The sequence below is a fragment of the Python bivittatus genome, unplaced genomic scaffold (genome assembly GCF_059951505.1).
Source record: "Python bivittatus isolate LINGU-HERP-01145 unplaced genomic scaffold, Pbiv_v1 ctg000080_np1212, whole genome shotgun sequence".
Lineage (NCBI taxonomy): Eukaryota > Metazoa > Chordata > Lepidosauria > Squamata > Pythonidae > Python > Python bivittatus.
In genome coordinates this window covers 88,052,607-88,069,580 of record NW_028277035.1, presented here as the reverse complement: position 1 = coordinate 88,069,580, position 16,974 = coordinate 88,052,607, and the positions used below count along the sequence as shown (strand labels likewise).

The 16,974-nt window shown below is 45.5% G+C and overlaps 1 protein-coding gene across 1 annotated transcript; it reads left to right on the top strand.

The window, feature by feature from the left end:
- Window positions 1-2,838: 2,838 nt before the first annotated feature.
- On the top strand, window positions 2,839-8,940 carry LOC103061818 (uncharacterized). The gene is made up of 3 exons (XM_088134533.1): window positions 2,839-3,004; window positions 4,714-4,827; window positions 5,730-8,940. The coding sequence occupies exons 2-3, from the start codon at window positions 4,749-4,751 to the stop codon at window positions 7,100-7,102; spliced, it is 1,452 nt and encodes a 483-aa protein (XP_087990659.1). The 5' UTR covers window positions 2,839-3,004; window positions 4,714-4,748; the 3' UTR covers window positions 7,103-8,940.
- Window positions 8,941-16,974: the final 8,034 nt, after the last annotated feature.

Genomic DNA, 16,974 nt, shown 5'->3' with positions numbered 1-16,974 from the left:
TACTCATCTCCCAGCCTACAGTTCAGGGGGGCCTCGTGCCATTGGGCGCTTGACCTCTCTATATGCCCTGCCTCCCATGCACGTACTATCTACTGTTAAGGGCAGGACAGGGCTGCGAATCCTTTCAAGGTCTTTGTTGTTTTAACCTAACCAACAATGAGAACTACATTGAGGCAAAACTAGCCAAGCTTAAAATTCTGGCCTCACATCTCCCAAGATCCGGAGGGATGGAACTGGTCATGGCTCACATCTTGGTTACAGGACTTGGGATCCTTGGGAAGGAAAATTGTTCAAACCTCGCTGTTTGTATTATTTGCCTTTAAAATAATTTCCTCAATCTTTCAATGTGTTAAAACTGTTTTCTGGAAATATTGTATCTCCATGTCAACTGGACAGCAAACCTATTGGCAAGAATATCTAAAAAAACCTGTGATGCTCTGAGTGGGTGATGAGTGAACCCCATTTTGTGGCATCTCCTTTAACCTGATGCCAAGGGGAGGAATATGTGAGAGGAGGCTGAAGCTGCCATAACTAACGATGAAGCAGGCAGGCACGTAAGCAGAGAGGGCAAAAGCCAGGACACTTGTCTATGAGATCCCTTTTTGGTGGTAGATAAGAAGGAAGCAAGTCCTTAAGGAAACAAAGGACCTGAACCAGACAAAAGAAGTTGGGCCTGAGCACATGGAAACCCACACCCCAATCCCATCACCTTGTAAATCAACCAAGCAAGGACTTTTGGGGATAAAAGGGGTCCCAAAGCCTGCCCACTCTGAGTCTTCTGAGTTGTCTGAGCTGAGTCATCTGAGTCACCTTTGGATCCAGACTTGGTGGCTTCCATCCCTCTAGCTAGTGCCTGGCAGCCTAGTTGGGAAGGACGTGGGTAAGTGTGGATGAGCATGTGTGTGTGTGTATGAGAAAGAGCAAATGTACTTTGCAACCAGTAAAGTTTTGCTGTAACTTTAAATTCACTGGGTCTCCATGTATTACAAAGAACCTCTTGTGCCTCAGTGTTCGGTTGGAAGTGATTTGTGTGTATCCCTAATTCTTTCCCAGCTGGTGCCCAGGGCTGTGTGTCTGTCTGCTCCAGCTGCACCTATCTGGAAAACCCAGGTAGAAAGCAAGGGGGGCTGACAAGATCTGCGTGCCTCGACAGGCTGTGAGTGTGTGAGTGAGCAACCATAAGCCGAACCTGGGAGCAGCATGTGTAACAAGTTCCATAGGTTAATGATATGTTGTGTGAATTATTTCCTTAGGCATCAGATACTCAGCTTAAATAGAATCAGGTTATTCTCCGTCTTCATGAATTGGCCAAGAAGGTTGTACAGGTGATTACTAGGACAACTTAGTAGTTTCAGTAGATGACAGGGGAAATAACAGCCCAAGAAAAACCAGTACACTTTGCATGTGTTATCTTCAGAGCTGGCCCTCACATTAAGCAGAGTGATAAGGGGAGATGGCAACACTCTCTGGAGGATGGCAGGTATTATGTTGCATGCTGAGGTTGTGATAGCTGCTGCCAGTGCAGAGATCTGCTACCGTACAGTATCCAATGTTGATAGCATCAACACGAAATCCAGTTAGCAGTCTGACTAGCAGTGGGAGGCCTCTTAGGGGAATTCTAGGAACTGTAGCCCCAGGATATTTGGAGATGGGGAAAGGCTCTGCTCCATTCTGGGATTGTTGAAAAAACATTGACAATGTGGAATAGAGATGATAAATTAGCAGATAAATTAGCAGGTGTTCACGCCATGAAAGGGAGATATGGCCCCCTTTCCTTAGGCAGGGAAGTTATCTTTAGCAGCACGGCACATCCGTGAATTGAAACAGGCAGTCAGAATAAGGAGAAGGGGGAGCCCTCTAAGGACACCTTGCCCAAGCCTGCCCCCCACAATGTGCAGCCAAGCTGAGGTCCTTCAGCTTTATGAGAAAAGTGGCATTTTATCATTACCAACACACACAAAAAGCAAACCCGCACCTATGTTTGCCAACACACAGGGAGACCGCCGTCCATGCCAATATTTGTTTTTCTCTGGTACTGTTTGGAACTGCACATTACACCAAGCCACGATGTGTTTCTGTCTTCCAACACCACATCTCACAGGTTGCCAATTTCTCATCCCATTCTTTCTACACCGTGCTTGATCACTGCGTCCTTTCAGAGCTAGAACGTAGGGCCTGCTTGTGTCCAAGAAGCATAATGAAGCACTCAGGGGATCATTACAGCCACTCATTTTATGCATTTATTAGATGCACATCCCATCTATTCTCCAGAAACCCAAGGTGACTCACATGGGAATCTCCCTCCATTTTATCCTCACAATAATCGCCCTTTGAGGTGGCTTCTGACTGGCCCCAAAGACTGAAGGTCTGTAGATGGGGGTGGATTTGAACCTTGGTCTCCCCAGACCAGGTCTAACACCTTAACCCAGGGTTTCTCAACCTTGGCAACTCTAAGATGTGTGGACTTCAACTCCCAGAATTCCCCAGCCAGCATGGGGTTGAAGTCTACACGTCTTCGAGTTGCCAAGGTTAAGAAACACTGCCTTAACCACTACACCACACAACTGACGTCTGTAGGGACGAGAGATGAGCTCAACAGAAGGACCAGGCTAAGTTTCGGACATATGGCAATCCGTTGCCTCGGGATGTGACGGCCTCCGGAGGAGAGGGAATCGCGGGGCGGACGCCAAGCCACCGTGGCTCCGCGCAGGGCTTGGAAAAGCACCCACGCCGTAACTTCCTGTTCAGCGTCGCCTTTAGGACCTGGAGGGAGCCGCTCTCGAGGCGACATGACTGGGCTCCACGGAGGCTGTCGGAGGAAGAGAAGCGCCTCCATAACTGGAGCTGAAGAAGTCGGGCCGCCCGCGCGAGTCCTCCTGGCTCCTTCCTTTCCTCCCAGTACTCGGCGGCGTCCGCTTCTCCCAGCACCGGCAGAAGATCCCCGTCGGTTCCCTGCGCCCGCTGGAGGCTTCCTTTGTGTGCGACCGTCGCCCGGGTTTGCAAGGCAAGCGCGGAGGGAACGAGCCGCGGGCAGAATTCGCGACCGGCGACCTCCTCCCTCGCGGCGGAGAAAGCGGAGGCTGCGAAAGCAGCCCGGGCAGCACGTTCTCTCGGGGCAGGTGCGGGAGGACGGAGGAGGAAAAACAAACCGCGCGATGAAGGGGGTGGGGGGCGTCGCGAACGAAGAAAACGCGGCCTTTGTGCGTCCGGGGGTGTTGCCCGCGGAACGGCAGGGCTGCTGATGGGCAGAAATTGCTTCCTTTGTATGGAGTTCAAGCTCGCCTCGCTTGATTCGTCTGCGGCGGCTCTTCCCATCCTCCATCGCCTGCGGAGGGAGCCACCCAGGCCGAGGCAGGGGGAGGCTGGTCTGCTGATGGGCAAGGGCGCAGCTCGCTTCTGGAGTTATCCAGGATGGCCCTGTGAATGCCTGGCCCGAAAGGCGCAGCGTCTGGAGACTAGAAGCCAAGAGTGGCTGAATGAAGCTGCCTCGCCTTCAGAGGCTGTTTGTGAACTCCTCTTGGTTGTCCAGGGTCCGGCTGGTGAGTCACAGCTGGAAATCAGTAGCCGGGCTCCACTGACTTTTCTTCAATGCGTGGCTGCTGGATTATCTTTCTCCAGAGTCTTAATTGTATAGCAGAGCCTCTGCCTTTCAAAGCCCTTGTCCTATATTTTACTGGCCCAAAGGCCATTTTATTGCAGTTATAGTACTGTGCATCTGTACCCACTCTGAATATGAACTCCTCCTGCTAGGATTGCACAAAACAGAACCAAAAACAAAAGCATATTATTATAATATTTGTCAGAAATATTGTATGAGTGTAAAATCTGACCAAATGACAGGAAGTGTAAAGCAAGGGGCAGTGAGGCAAAAATGTCAGCATCACATACTGTAGACATTAAGGCTGTCCACACATTGATGAGGATGATTTGTAAGAAGAGCTTTGGAACTTGCACAGAACCTCTTTTTTATTCACATCCTCATTTGTAATTATCATCATTACCTTGATTAGTTGACTGAACATCAGTTGATTCATTAAAGCACCATGTTGTTAATCTGACTCTTACAGCAGTCACATCTTTTTTTCAAGCATAACAGAAGCTTGAAAAAAAATGGGTTGCTTTAATGAATAACCAAGAAGGGTTGTATTCATGAGAGGACTCAAGCACTTCTGAATTATTTTCAGATAGACATTGGCATGTTTGAGCTGGTGGCCACTAATGAGTAAGGAGATCTTGGTAATGAACTCTCTGAAAATATCAATGGAATGTAGAGCATCAACAATGGAAAGTGTGTAGTCTCATCATTAAGACAGAAACTAACAACAGGCTTAAAGGAGTTTGGGGCAAAATATTGTCTTTCGTTGGGCTTAGCTGGTAGCAGCTCTCCTGAGCAATGCTGCACCACAGAATTTCAGAATCCCTTAAGTTTTCTTCAGTGTCCCTGTCCCAACCTTCCTCAATCTGGCATCCATATACGTTAGGACCATAAATCCCTGAATGTATATGAATCACAGAACATGGAAAGATAACATTTTCCCCAAATCACAACCCATGATTGGAGAGCGGTCATCTGCCTCAGATAGGTATTGAAAGGAAGGACTTTGAAGTTTCGTGCATGAACAACTGGGCTTGCTGGAATTTCTCCATGTCTGATTACAGTTCTGGCTTGTTTTCATTTTTCATTTCTTTTTTTCACTTTTCTTCTCTAATTAGGACTTCCTATCTTAAAGTCTAAGTTAAGACCTAGGATGGAGAAGGAGGAAGAAATACAGACTCCAGATTCCCAAAGCGCTGGAGAAGGGACAGTGAGAAATGATACCAGCTCAGGTAAAGAACTGGATAGAAAAACCTAAGCAAGAATATTTTAAATTGTAAATGTGTGAATCATTTTGGGTTCATCTGGTGAAGGATCATTGGTTTGCCCAACATTGGCTTCCCAGCATTTGAAGGAATGTTTTTTTTTTCCCCTGCCATCCCTCCTCAAATGCAAAATGATAGAGGTCAATTCTGGATACCAATCCGTAGCTGGGATAGATTTCACACTTCTATGACTTGTTGCTGTGTAGATATATTGAAATTTACATGGCCAGGCCCAGTGAACTCTTAGAAAGTGGTGGTGGAATGAGACTGAGGCTTAGCTAAGATGGCAGGTGGCTTTGGTATCTAGGGTTTTTTTTTTTTTTTTTTGGTGCTTTCAAAGTGTTGACTCCTGGTGACTGCCTGGGCTAGTCCCTGCAGTTTTCTTGGCAAGTTTTTTGGAAGTGGATTGCTCTTGCCTCCTTCTTCCTAGGGCCGAGAGAGAGGGACTGGCCCAGCGTCACCCAGCTGGCTTCATGCCTAAGATGGGACTCACAGTCTCCCAGTTTCTAGCTGATGCTTTAACCACTACACCAGACTGGCTCTCCTGGTATAGTAACTGTGAAATAAGGGAAACTCATACTTACAGATGCAGATAATTTGTTCAGTAGATAGAATAAACCATGAAACATAAGCTGTCTTTGTAAGTCATTGAAAGTGATCCCCCCCCCCCCAAAATCAGCAGGCTATTTGAGATGATTTCAGAAAAACAAAGAATGCCTCTGTTTTCTGTGGCTGAGACGCAGAATACTTGTTTTGCATGGTGGAGATCCTCAGTTAAAAGAATTGACTGAAGTGATGTTTAGGTTACTCAGATGGGCTGGCCTTTGTTTTCTAAAACAGTTTCTGCCTGTTTTTCTTCTGGCTTTCAGAAATGACTGTTGCTGGTGACAAAGTGGCTTCTGCCGCCATCACTGTTGCCACAGCTGCTGTGGCTGCGGTTAAGACTGTTGTTGGGATCCAGTCGCAAATTTTCAGCCGTTTGGCCACCCGCCGGACTTTTCTGCCCCGCGACCGCCGTGACCTCCTGGAGCTTGAGCAGATGGTGGAAAACGCAGCTGCTGTGCGCCTCCGAGCAGTGGTGGAGTCCAGCATTGACTCTTTGCGTGCTATGATGTGTTCTTGCCTCTTCCAGTCCCCAGCCGTGCTTGCTGGGCTGATAGATGAACTCTACATCATGGAGCGGGCCTTCTGGGTGCAGCCAGGCCGCTCCGAGTGGTGGGAGAAGGTGGTCCTGCCCCATTGGGATGACCATCTTTGGCAGGAGAACTTCAGGATGAGTCGGCAGACTTTCATGGAGCTGTGTGACAGACTGAGGCCGGTCCTTGAGCGTCAGACGACCAACATGCGAGCTCCCATTACTGTTGAGAAACAGCTAGCCATAGCTATATGGAAGCTGGCCACCCCAGATAGCTACCGCTCAGTAGCAGAGTGTTTTGGCGTTGGGCGCTCCACCGTCTCCAGGATAGTCATGGAAGTTTGCCAAGCCCTTTATGATGTCTATCATCATGTGGTCCTTCTGACCAGGCCCCAGGAGGTGATACAAGGCTTTGCAGCCAAAGGTTTTCCTCACTGCATTGGGGTGATTGATGCAACCCACATCCCTATCATTGCTCCTGCCCACCGAGCCATGGAATACATCAACAGCAGAGGGTATTACTCTATGGTTCTGCAGGCCTTGGTGGATCATGAAGGCAAATTCATCGATGTATATGCTGGGCGATCTGGGAAAGTTCATGATGCCAGGATCTTTCGCAGCTCCCCCATCTTCCGGGCCATGAATCAAGGGACCTTTGGTCCTAGCACTACAATGGACCTAGAGGGGGAGCAAGTAAAGCCGGTCATCCTAGGAGACCTTGCATATCCTCTTCTGCCATGGCTAATGACTCCTTATAGCGGTCAGTTGGACTCCCGAAAACAGCTCTTCAACAACATGCTTGGCCGCTGCCGGACAGTGGCGGAGTACGCCTTTGAGCGGCTCAGGGGCCGCTGGCGGTGTCTGCTCTCCCGCCTTGATGTGCGGGAACGCTATGCCCCGCGGGTCATTGTAGCCTGCTGCATTTTGCACAACATCTGTGAAAGCAAAGGGGAGCCCCTCCAGGAAGGGTGGGAAGAGATGGTGCGGTCTGTCTCAAGATCTTACCAGCAGCCAGAAAGACAACTTATGTACATGTCCAACCCACATGCCCGGGAGATCAGGGATCTTTTTAGCACACACGTGGAAAGGAGAGAACAGGAGAAGTAGGTGGAATTCGTTCTTACTCCTCCTCCCCCCCACCAAAAACCCCTTGGAACAGAAGTTGGGGAACCCTTCACTGCCTCTTTTCTGAATAAGTTATTACTAGGGTTAACATGCAGCTGACCTCTTCTGAAAGCAGGTAGCTGATTTATCTTGCTCCTCCTTGGCTGAAGCAGGTGACCAAGGCTGTCTTCTGCCCACAGGTTTCCTGTTGCTTTCCTGCGAATTGTGCTTCTACCTAGGAGTAGCAATCCTCGTGCTGCGTCTTCCCTCTCTAGGGCTGCTGCCTTCACAGGCACTGACTGCCCAGGTCAGCACAATGACCCTAAGACACAATTTATTAATTAGTTGTGGTTTATAGAAGGGACCGCACTTGGCCAGATTCGCCCAATGCACCAAAACCAAAGAAACCATATTTTGGCTGAGTGCAACGTGTAAACCCAACGTCCTGCCAGGGTTGGTTTCAGATTTGAAGGTGGGGAGCTCTGGAGAGGGCTGTTGAAAAACGTCGTTTTCCATTTGTGGACTTAACTAGTAGTAGTACTCTGACCAGTGCTGGAAATTGCCTTTTGCATTTCCCACAGTGTCCCCACAGAGTGTCACTCTATGGCGTTGTGGTATATTTAAAATGGCAGCCCCCATCACGTGATGCAGATCTGAGAATGAATGAATGTCAGGTCTCTCTCTCTTCCCCCCCCTCCAGCCAACATGTCTTGCAAGAACAGACCAGAGACTTTTAGTTTAGCCTTTGGTTCCCAAAATGGTCAGCCAGGTTCCTACTGAAAGCTACTTCTAGCCTGAAGGAGCCATCTAGTCATTGTAGCAAGGAGCTATTGCTAATCCTATGTCCATGAATGCATTTAAAACCTACTTTAAAATTGTCCAAGTTGGCCCCATATCAATGGGGAATGAAATCCTTCTCTGTTACTCAAGAACACTGCAAAGGGCAGACACAGCTGTCTTATTGTCAAGAATCAGTGGTTGAGCATAAGCACTAAATTACTCACCTGCCTCTTGGAAAATTTGCATATTTTTACTCAGAAGTCTTTAGGCAGGCTACTTTCTCTCTCTTAGCTTCAGCCTCATCTGTGGTGTAGGGATTAATAACCTTGATGGATTTGACAGCCTTGTTGGGATTACAAAATAATTCACATTGTAAGATTTGAATACCCTAAAATCACAGTAGCCCTCCTAAGTATTAAGTATCAGAAATGGGAGGCAAACAGAGAAGAGGTAATTGCATAGTGGAGATTGGGGTTCTCCCCAAATGAAGGTACTTGGAGCTTCATTTCCACCCTATGTTTCCCTCCTTTATACCTCTCTGATTCTTCTATCCAAACCAGGTGCTTGCTACAGGTAATATGAGGTACTTCACTAGAACTTCAGACACAATCTAGTCCTATTGTCCTGCTACTTGCTTATTTTTAAAGTACATTCAGTTCACTGAATTGGCTGCACAGCGCACTCATACATAAATGCAATATTCCAGTGATGAGGTACCTTACAGAGTGGTTGCCAAAATTATAGACATGGATTATGTGGAGTATTCTGAGTGTGCCCTTCAGCTTTGCCTAAAGGCTTGGAGCTGTTGTTACATTTGTTCAAGAGTAGACATTTTCTTTGCTCCAAACTCCAGTCTTTTGATCCTCCAAGCCAAGCCATGGAGCTGTATCTTTTGTCCCACTACCGATGGGACACAGCAGAAATCCCCTTGAGGTTATTTAACTTGGGATTTCTGATCAATATTCCTTGAAAATGGGTGGTAAATGTTTGCAGCAGTGTTTCTCAACCTTGGCTGCTTTAACATGTGTGGACTTCAACTCCCAGAATTCTCTAGCCAGCATTGCTGGCTGGGGAATTCTGGGAGTTGAAGTCCACACATCTTAAAGCGGCCAAGGTTGAGAAACACTGGTTTGGAGGGCTGGGGACTGCATCTGGCCTTTGAATACCATGTTTGAAGGAGTGGTGAGATGGGTATGAACACTGCAGGTTGGCTTGTCTAGCGGATCAGACTATTTAGGGCTGTGTTTCTCAACCACTTTAAGATGTGTGGACTTCAACTCCCAGAATTCCCTAGCCAGCCTTAAAGTGCCCAAGGTTGAGAAACACTGGTTTAGAGGGCTGGGCGCTGCATTTAGCCTTTGAATATGGCGTTAGGAGTGTCACTCAGAAAGTAGCAGGCCAAGACAAAAACTAAGTCTGATTTAATTTAAATTAATAAGTTTGTAATTATTACTTCTCACCTGCTTCCTGGTTGCTCCATCTGCCACATTAACTATTACAGATGGCCAACGCAGACCCTAGAGACAGAGGTTGCCTCTTAAAATAGATAAAGAGTAATGATTAGTGGGAGAGAAGTAATCAGGTAGCTAGTAGCTCAGATATGTAATAATAGGATAAGTAGAAAAATTAGAATCAGGAAGATGGGCAAAAAAAAAAAGGAAGGAAAAAATTTAAGGGACCCAAGAAAGGAGCTGTTTAGCTCAGCATAGACCTCTGTACGCAGATCGCTCCTCCCTCGTTCCAAGATGTTTGCTGTGACGGCTGGGGTTGGTTGGAATTGGAGCCTAGCAACATTAAAGAATGCTGAAAACCCTCCACTCCTGTTTGTTGCAGATTTCATAGCCAGACTATTTGAACCTGCTTCAGATCCTGGATCTGGCAACAATGGCTGGGAATTCTGGCAGTTTTAATCCAGCAGATTTGGAGGGTGCTAGGAGAGCTGCTTTACAGTAATGAGTCCATGTTGTTCTCAGAAACATAATTTTGGAACAGTAAGATATAGGTTTATTTTAATGAAGTATGAACATTACCCAACTGGGATTAGTAGTGTTTCTACATGGCTTGCTTGGGTGTGTGAACTGCAGTAAACCATGACTTGCCTAATTATGATTTATGGAACAACTAAAAAGGTGGCTGGGTTGGCATGTCATATTAACTTAAACAACCCAGATGATCAGTTAAAGTATTGTGTGGACCAGTCCAGAATCTTGACATAGTCATCTAATGTCTTAACTTTTTCCCCTTGTTTGATTTGCCTAATCAATAACATTTTAAATTAGAGAATTTCCTGTACTTATTCTAGGTGCAAATTCTAAATAAAACTGATTATTGAATGGTAGTGTCTGTTATTTCTTTATCCTAACTGTAAAAATATATAACTCAGGAAATCGCAGCTCAGCTGATTTTAGTCATGGTTGCTAAACAGGCTGAGTTTGGTTAATACTTTCATGGAAGAGCACAAGGAAATCACAAGACTAGAGTCTGAATCAGAAAGTTAAAAAAAAAAAAACCGGGAACAATCCAATGGAAAATTATTTCAGTAGACCTATAATGGCTCTGCCTGTTTCTCACCAAGTCGTTAGCCGTCTGTTAGCAGCTCTTGCCAGCCGTTCATGTCCTGTTGGTGGAGCCAAGTTCATACAGGGGTTGGTGGAGCCAAGAAGTATTAAATAGGGACAGTTGAGACCTTGTGGGATTGCTATTAGATAGGTAGGACGTTGCTGGTTGTGAGAGCCTTGCAATGACTAGTTGGAGATGGCTGTTGAGTAAAAAGGAAAGAGAAAGAAAAGGCAAGGAAGAAAAAAATCAGAAGCTACAAAGTCCATAGAAACTAAGCACTCACAGCTCAAAAGATGTTCCATGGTGGGGAAAAAAAAAGGGATAAACTATGGAGGGGAGAGTATTATTGAAGGTGTATATGAAGGTGATTCAAGAAATATATTGTAGCCTAGCACTTGGTAGGGTAGCAGCGAGGACTATGGAAAAGATATTCAGATACCGTGATATGTCTACAAAGATCAGAATTGTGCAGTCAAGGATTTTCCGTATGGCGTTCTATGGAAGTGAATGTTGGACTTTGAAGAAGCAGGATAGAAACAATATTGATGCTTTTGAACTTTGGTGTCGAAGACTCCTGAGAATACCATGGGTGGTCAAGAAAACAAACGAATCATAGAACAACCAACCCAGAGTTCTCACTCGAAGCACAAATGACCAGGTTCAAATTATATTTTGGCACATTATGCTCAGCTCCCTTGAGAAGTCCATAGTGCTGGGAAAGGTGGAAGGAAAAGAAAAGGACAAATAACAGCAATGTGAATGGACTCAATTACAGTGGTGATGGGTGCACCATTGGAAGATCTGAAGAGCCAGGCTAGGGACAGATCATCCTATCTATGTGGTTGCTAAGAGTTGACACAGCTTGATGGTGCATAATTAGTGAAGGTGAAAGGTGCAAAGAAGCTGTAATTAGTAATCCAGCCCACCAGAAGTCTCAGCAGTTCCACACAAAGCTGAGCAGAGTGAGATCATCAAGTGTGATAACAGCTGTTGAGTTCAGAGAAAGAAGGAACCAGAAAGCAGCTGTGTGGAATCTGGTACAAGGAGAAGAGAGCTGCCAAACAAGAATCTGGTATTCACCCAGAAGAGAGTTCCCATAGAGGTATCTGAAAAGAGGGTAAAGAGAAAGTTAAAGAAGGCAAAGACAGAAAGAGAAACAATGGCATTATGTCAGCAGAAGAAGAGCAACTGCTATCCAGTATGAGACCTGATCATAAACCCAGACACTTGGAGGAAGAAACTGGAAGAAGCAAAACGAGTGATGAAGAGAGGAGTGCTGATCCTTGTCTGACAGCAACTACCAAACCAGACCACTTACTGAAATAGAGCCACCAGCACATACAGGTAGTCCTTGTTTAGTGACCACAATTGGGACCAGCAACTTGGTCATTAAGCAAAGCGGTCGCTAAGTGAAACTGCAACTGCTTATGATCTTACTTCAGCTTTCCTTTGCTTTACAGACCTGTGAAGGTTGTAAATGTGAGGATTGGTTGTAAAGTTACTTTTTCATCACTGTCGTAACTGTGAATGGTCACTAAACAAAGCAGCTGCTAAATGAGGACTACCTGTAATAATAAATGAGGGGTTTTAAAAAAAAGGGAGTGGGAGAGACAGACCCATGGTACTACGTCTGAGCTCACTTTTACATAGTTGCCACCTTGTGGCGATAATAACCTGCAAGAATTGGGTGAGGGAGGAGAGAAAGCTGGTTGCTAAAGCTACTGGCAAGGAATCCCAGATGAGGCAGGCAAGCTAAGAATCTTCTGTCCAAATGAGAGAAGGGAAAGCACAAGAGAGGAATAAAATCCTTCTAAGCTCTCTGTCAAATGTGAAAGTGTTTCAAGAAGGTCTCCAGGTCATGTCACCTGGCTGAAAAGCATTGCTGGGTGCCAAGTTGGACTTATATGTAGAACTGAAACCAAAAAATGAAGAAAGCCAGCAAGGAGGGTCTAGAAAAGTGAAAACATACAAGTGTGCGGCTTGAAAAATTCATGCTAGGAAATGCAGTGGAGAAAAGCCATCTATCTGTGATGGATTTAGACAGCAATTTGTATAAACAAGCCCCCGGAGATCTCATGGGCAGCACGTGGGAGAAAAGCCTGAGGTCTGAGACCCTTGCAGGAGAACTTTTGCAGCATAAAATTCATGCATCGCTCAAGAAAGGAGGGAGAGCCCAAAGGGAGAGCCTTGGGGCACCCATGCAAGACCTCCACCCCAAGGGCTGCACTAGCTACCAGTTGGCTTCTGGGTGCAATTCAAGGTGCTGGTGGTCACCAATAATGGCCTTCATGGTTCAGGGCCTGAGTATCATTGGGATCACCTTTCCTGCTAAGCAAATCACAGCTTCAAGTGTCACGTGCAAAAGAGGAGTACTTGAAGCCAGAATTAAACCTTAGCCAGGGAATCACATCTAGATGGCATCAAACTGCAGAAGGCTGTTGTACCGTGGTTCATGGATTGTCTGTGTTAATCATGGTCTAAAACATCATGATGGTTTGATGCAGCACACTAATCTCAGACAAACTGCCGTCTGATGTGCTAACACACACACACATCCCAGGAGCAACCTGATGGAAATCTGCAATAGAAAACCTGCCCCAAGGAAAAGGATCCCTTCCTTCCGAAGATCAGCCTAAACCGAAGGGACCATTCAGACAACTGCTTGATGCTCATTGGCCAGAGAGAGCAGCCCTCGTAATTGGGCCAAGCAGAAAAGCCAGGGAAAGGAGGAGCTGGGAAGTTTTTTCTTCCTCTTCTCTTTGGTAGGCAGGATGACTGTTGAGAAGGCAGTGCCATGCCTGCAGGATGAAACCACGGGTGCCATCTGCCCAGAGAATCTTAAACAGCCCATGATTTTAGATTGTGGGCATAACTTCTGTCATGCCTGTCTCCAGGGTTGGCAAGCCGTGGAGAGCCCCCTCTTTTGCCCTGAGTACAGGGAAAGGTTTAGCCAGGCCAACATTGGACAAAGCAGGCAGCTGGGGAATACCCTGCAGTCGATCCAGCAGTTCCCATTACAAGAGGGGATGAGGGCAGAGGCTGGGACAAGCTTGTCGTGTGAGTGGCATCAGAAGCTGGTGCAGCTCTTTTGCCCCGAGGACGAAGTCTTGCTCTGCTTGGTGCGCTTTCCGCCCAACACTCGCGCATGGCACCGGCTTGCTTCTATCGAGGACTCCATCCAGGCGTATGAGGTAGCAAGGCCAGAAGGACGGCTGAGGGCATGTGACTGTTTCTCTGGACCTGTCATGCAGCTGGTCTAGGGTGATACGGTGGGTAACCTTTGATACTCCAACCTGGGTTACTGCTCGTGGTGCCTCTTGGAGGGAGCAGGGAGCCCTCTTTGGATAGGGCAGAAAGATGGCTGACTCTGAGGACTGGTCTTCAGGCAGGTTAGGGTTGCTTCAGATGGCTCAGCCTCGAAGTAGAATGATCCCAATTTACGACAGCCACAAGAGCAGCAAAAACAGCTTACTGGCAGCATATTGCTCTGGCAAAAATGAGTTTTTCTTTAATTTCCCATTTCACAGGGTGGAGAATAATGGTGGATTGGGTTCATCTGATCCTTTACTGCCTTAGTTCTTTCTTTCCTAAAAATGCTATTCTTCCCCTACCTCAGCTGTTCTCACTCAATCAAGCTAAAGAATTGCGCCCTCCTTTATCTGCACCTGGGGGGCTCTTTTTCCTTTCAAGAGCTCTGGAGGCCACAAATACAACATGAAATGTTTAGCTATCTTTCTGCAAAGAAGGACAAATGGCTCCTGTTGGGTTTCTGCCTGTTGTGGTGTTAAAAGTGAAGGAGCTGGGTGGAGAGCTGGAGAAGACACATGGCTCTGGAGATGGTTTGTATGCCTGTGTTTTTCTTTTAGGGGGCTGTCTGCAGTTCTAGATTGTAACTTAAATCGAGAAGATGATTTGCAAGGATAAAATACTTCCTCTTCAGAGCTACTAAAAGGTGGATATTGCACCATATGCTATGTCATGGTTAACTGTATATTGGTTTATTTACTTCAGTAGCTTAGGTGTATCCTACAAACACTGAATCTTAAATTAACAATACTAGTTTGGTTTGCCCAACATAATTAGGTTTAAGTTGGGCTTAACTCTACAAACTTGGGTTAAGTTGAGCTTAATTGCTAGTGAGTAACTACATGGATTGTATGTTGTAAGTGATCAGCTACTTTCCATCTAACTGAGCATTGTCTGCTCTGTTGCTAAGCTTTCTCCAGGCCTTTAGAACTGAGATCTCTTACATCCTATTTGTTTGGTTTGGGATTTATAAAAATGGCCCAAGGACTGAATGTGGAACAAAGCATATATCTTGCCTTGAGCTCCAGTGCTTTCAATCGATAACCAAAATATCATAGCAATCTTTAAGTCTTAGTAGCCACTAAGATTTGAACTGAAACCAAACTCTCAAGCTGAAGAGGGCTGTCTGAATCCAGGACTCCGTCCATTTATACTAACTTCTCCCTCTTTCAGGATGAAATCTGTACTCTACTGGAAGTGAAGAAGAAGAAGCAAGAAGAAGTTCAGAAACGTTTCTTTGAAGTAGGAGTCCAAAAGCAAAATCTAGAGGTAAGCCATTAAATCTGTACAGTATGTGTTCACTTGACCTATGGACCCAAAACCTTGGGCTCTGCTGATGGACCTTTTGGTAAGCAGTGTTCTTTTATATAACTTCACGAGGTATGGAGATGATGTAGTTGGCTATTAATGATCAACCTATTGTTTTCATTCTCGCTGAATGTTCTGTTTATTATCTCAGTGGGAATATTTTGTTTCAACAGAAGAAGCCAGACGGAAAACACAATTCTCCCAAAGTGGGGATGTTCTACAGGGTTTCATTTCCATTGGTTTTAGGGAGGTTTACTCTAGCATCAGCAGAGAAGTTCAGCACTCCTCATTCATAACTCTCTCCAAACCAACCATTTTTGCAAGTGTATGTGTCTATGTTTAGCATGCATAGACACTCCTAGTTGAAGATTGTTTTTTACCCCTGATTTCTAAATGCCACACTTTACTAAACTAGAAAGTGGTTGGTTTGCTTCTGGCTAAGCATGTTGTATGAAGCCTGTCACCAAACCACAATTAAAACAAATCATGGTTTATTGCCTATTTATTTATTAAACACATTTCTCTTCTGCCACAATCTGAAGACATTCAGTGCCTTACATAGAATACAAAAAGACAAAATATTCAAGGTAGAACCTAAAAATAATCCCAAAACATCATAACTAAAAACAATAAAATGACCCCGAACAACAAACCAACAATGTGTAAACTTAACCAATTTGGAAAGAGCATTTGGACACAGCCTTTTATGGCATGAATTTTAGATGACTATGAATGTTTGAGTCCAATGCAGTCTTTGTTTCTTTCCTTCCAAATCATCCCCTGCAGTGTGCACCTTTTTATTGTCTAATACAATTTCTATTAAAAAAATAGAAAAAGCAGGGCAGATCTTCGGTGAGATCTCTTCCAGCTCTGCAAACCAAGATACCTGTAATTTGAACTGGGCAATGCCAAGCCTTCCATAATGTGGCATTCTTCAGATGTGTGGCCAGGAATCCTGGGAGTTACTGTCTCAGCATAGAGGACAATCTCACATTCCCCATTTTAGGTAGGGTTTTTAGTTCTTTCACCCCAGAGAAAACTTGCGTGTTGCATACCATCTTCTCCAAGCTGGTGGACTCCAAATGTGTTTGAACTGCAATTCCAGAGCATCCAGACATCTTCTGGGAGTTGTGGCCCCAATGCAGCTGGAGAACACCAAATGGAGGAAGGCTGCCATATAGATATGCAAGCTGGAATCACACAAAGTTCTGTGTACTGTGGTTTTTCCAGGAATAATTTATCCTGTTTTAAATGCTTATTCTTAAGCTTGTAGACTTTCTCTTGTAAAAAGGTTGGTTGGTTAATAAGTGCCAGAACTGAGCTTTGAGTCTGAAGATTTGATTTTGAAAACAAGACAGCTTCCTAATAACTGACTTTTCTGCCATGGTTTAGGGTTCTGTCACAACCTATCTTTCTGTATTCCCCTTTCAGTGATTCAAGCTTTCCTACAGGCCTTCAGCTACTAGTTTATGAATTTTTGTCTGCTTTTTATGCTACAGTATTTGTGTCTGGCTTCGTTATTAAGGAAGTATCAAGGTCAAGTTTTGTATTTTGCTCTGTGGACATTGTGAATTGATGTGCCTTTCTCCCATGAAAGGAAGAAAGATCCTGTCTTTCTCCCTTTCTGCACTGCTCAGAAACTGATGGAGGATGGAGCCAAAAAGATGGCCCTGAAATACAAGCAGCTTCGTCAGCTGATGAAGGGGCTGCAGGCTGATGTTAAGAAGCTTGCCAAATCATTGAAGACCAACTTTGATGGGGCACTTCTCAAGCTTGGTGAGAAGACCTCAGCTCATGGAAAGCAACTCAAGGCAACGGAGCCAAAGAGCAAACAGCCTGTTTGTGAATTTCTCCAGGTAAGAAGGTTGGAAGTGCTCCCCATGGTAAAACTACTTATATTTCCTTCACCTAGCTCAATCATA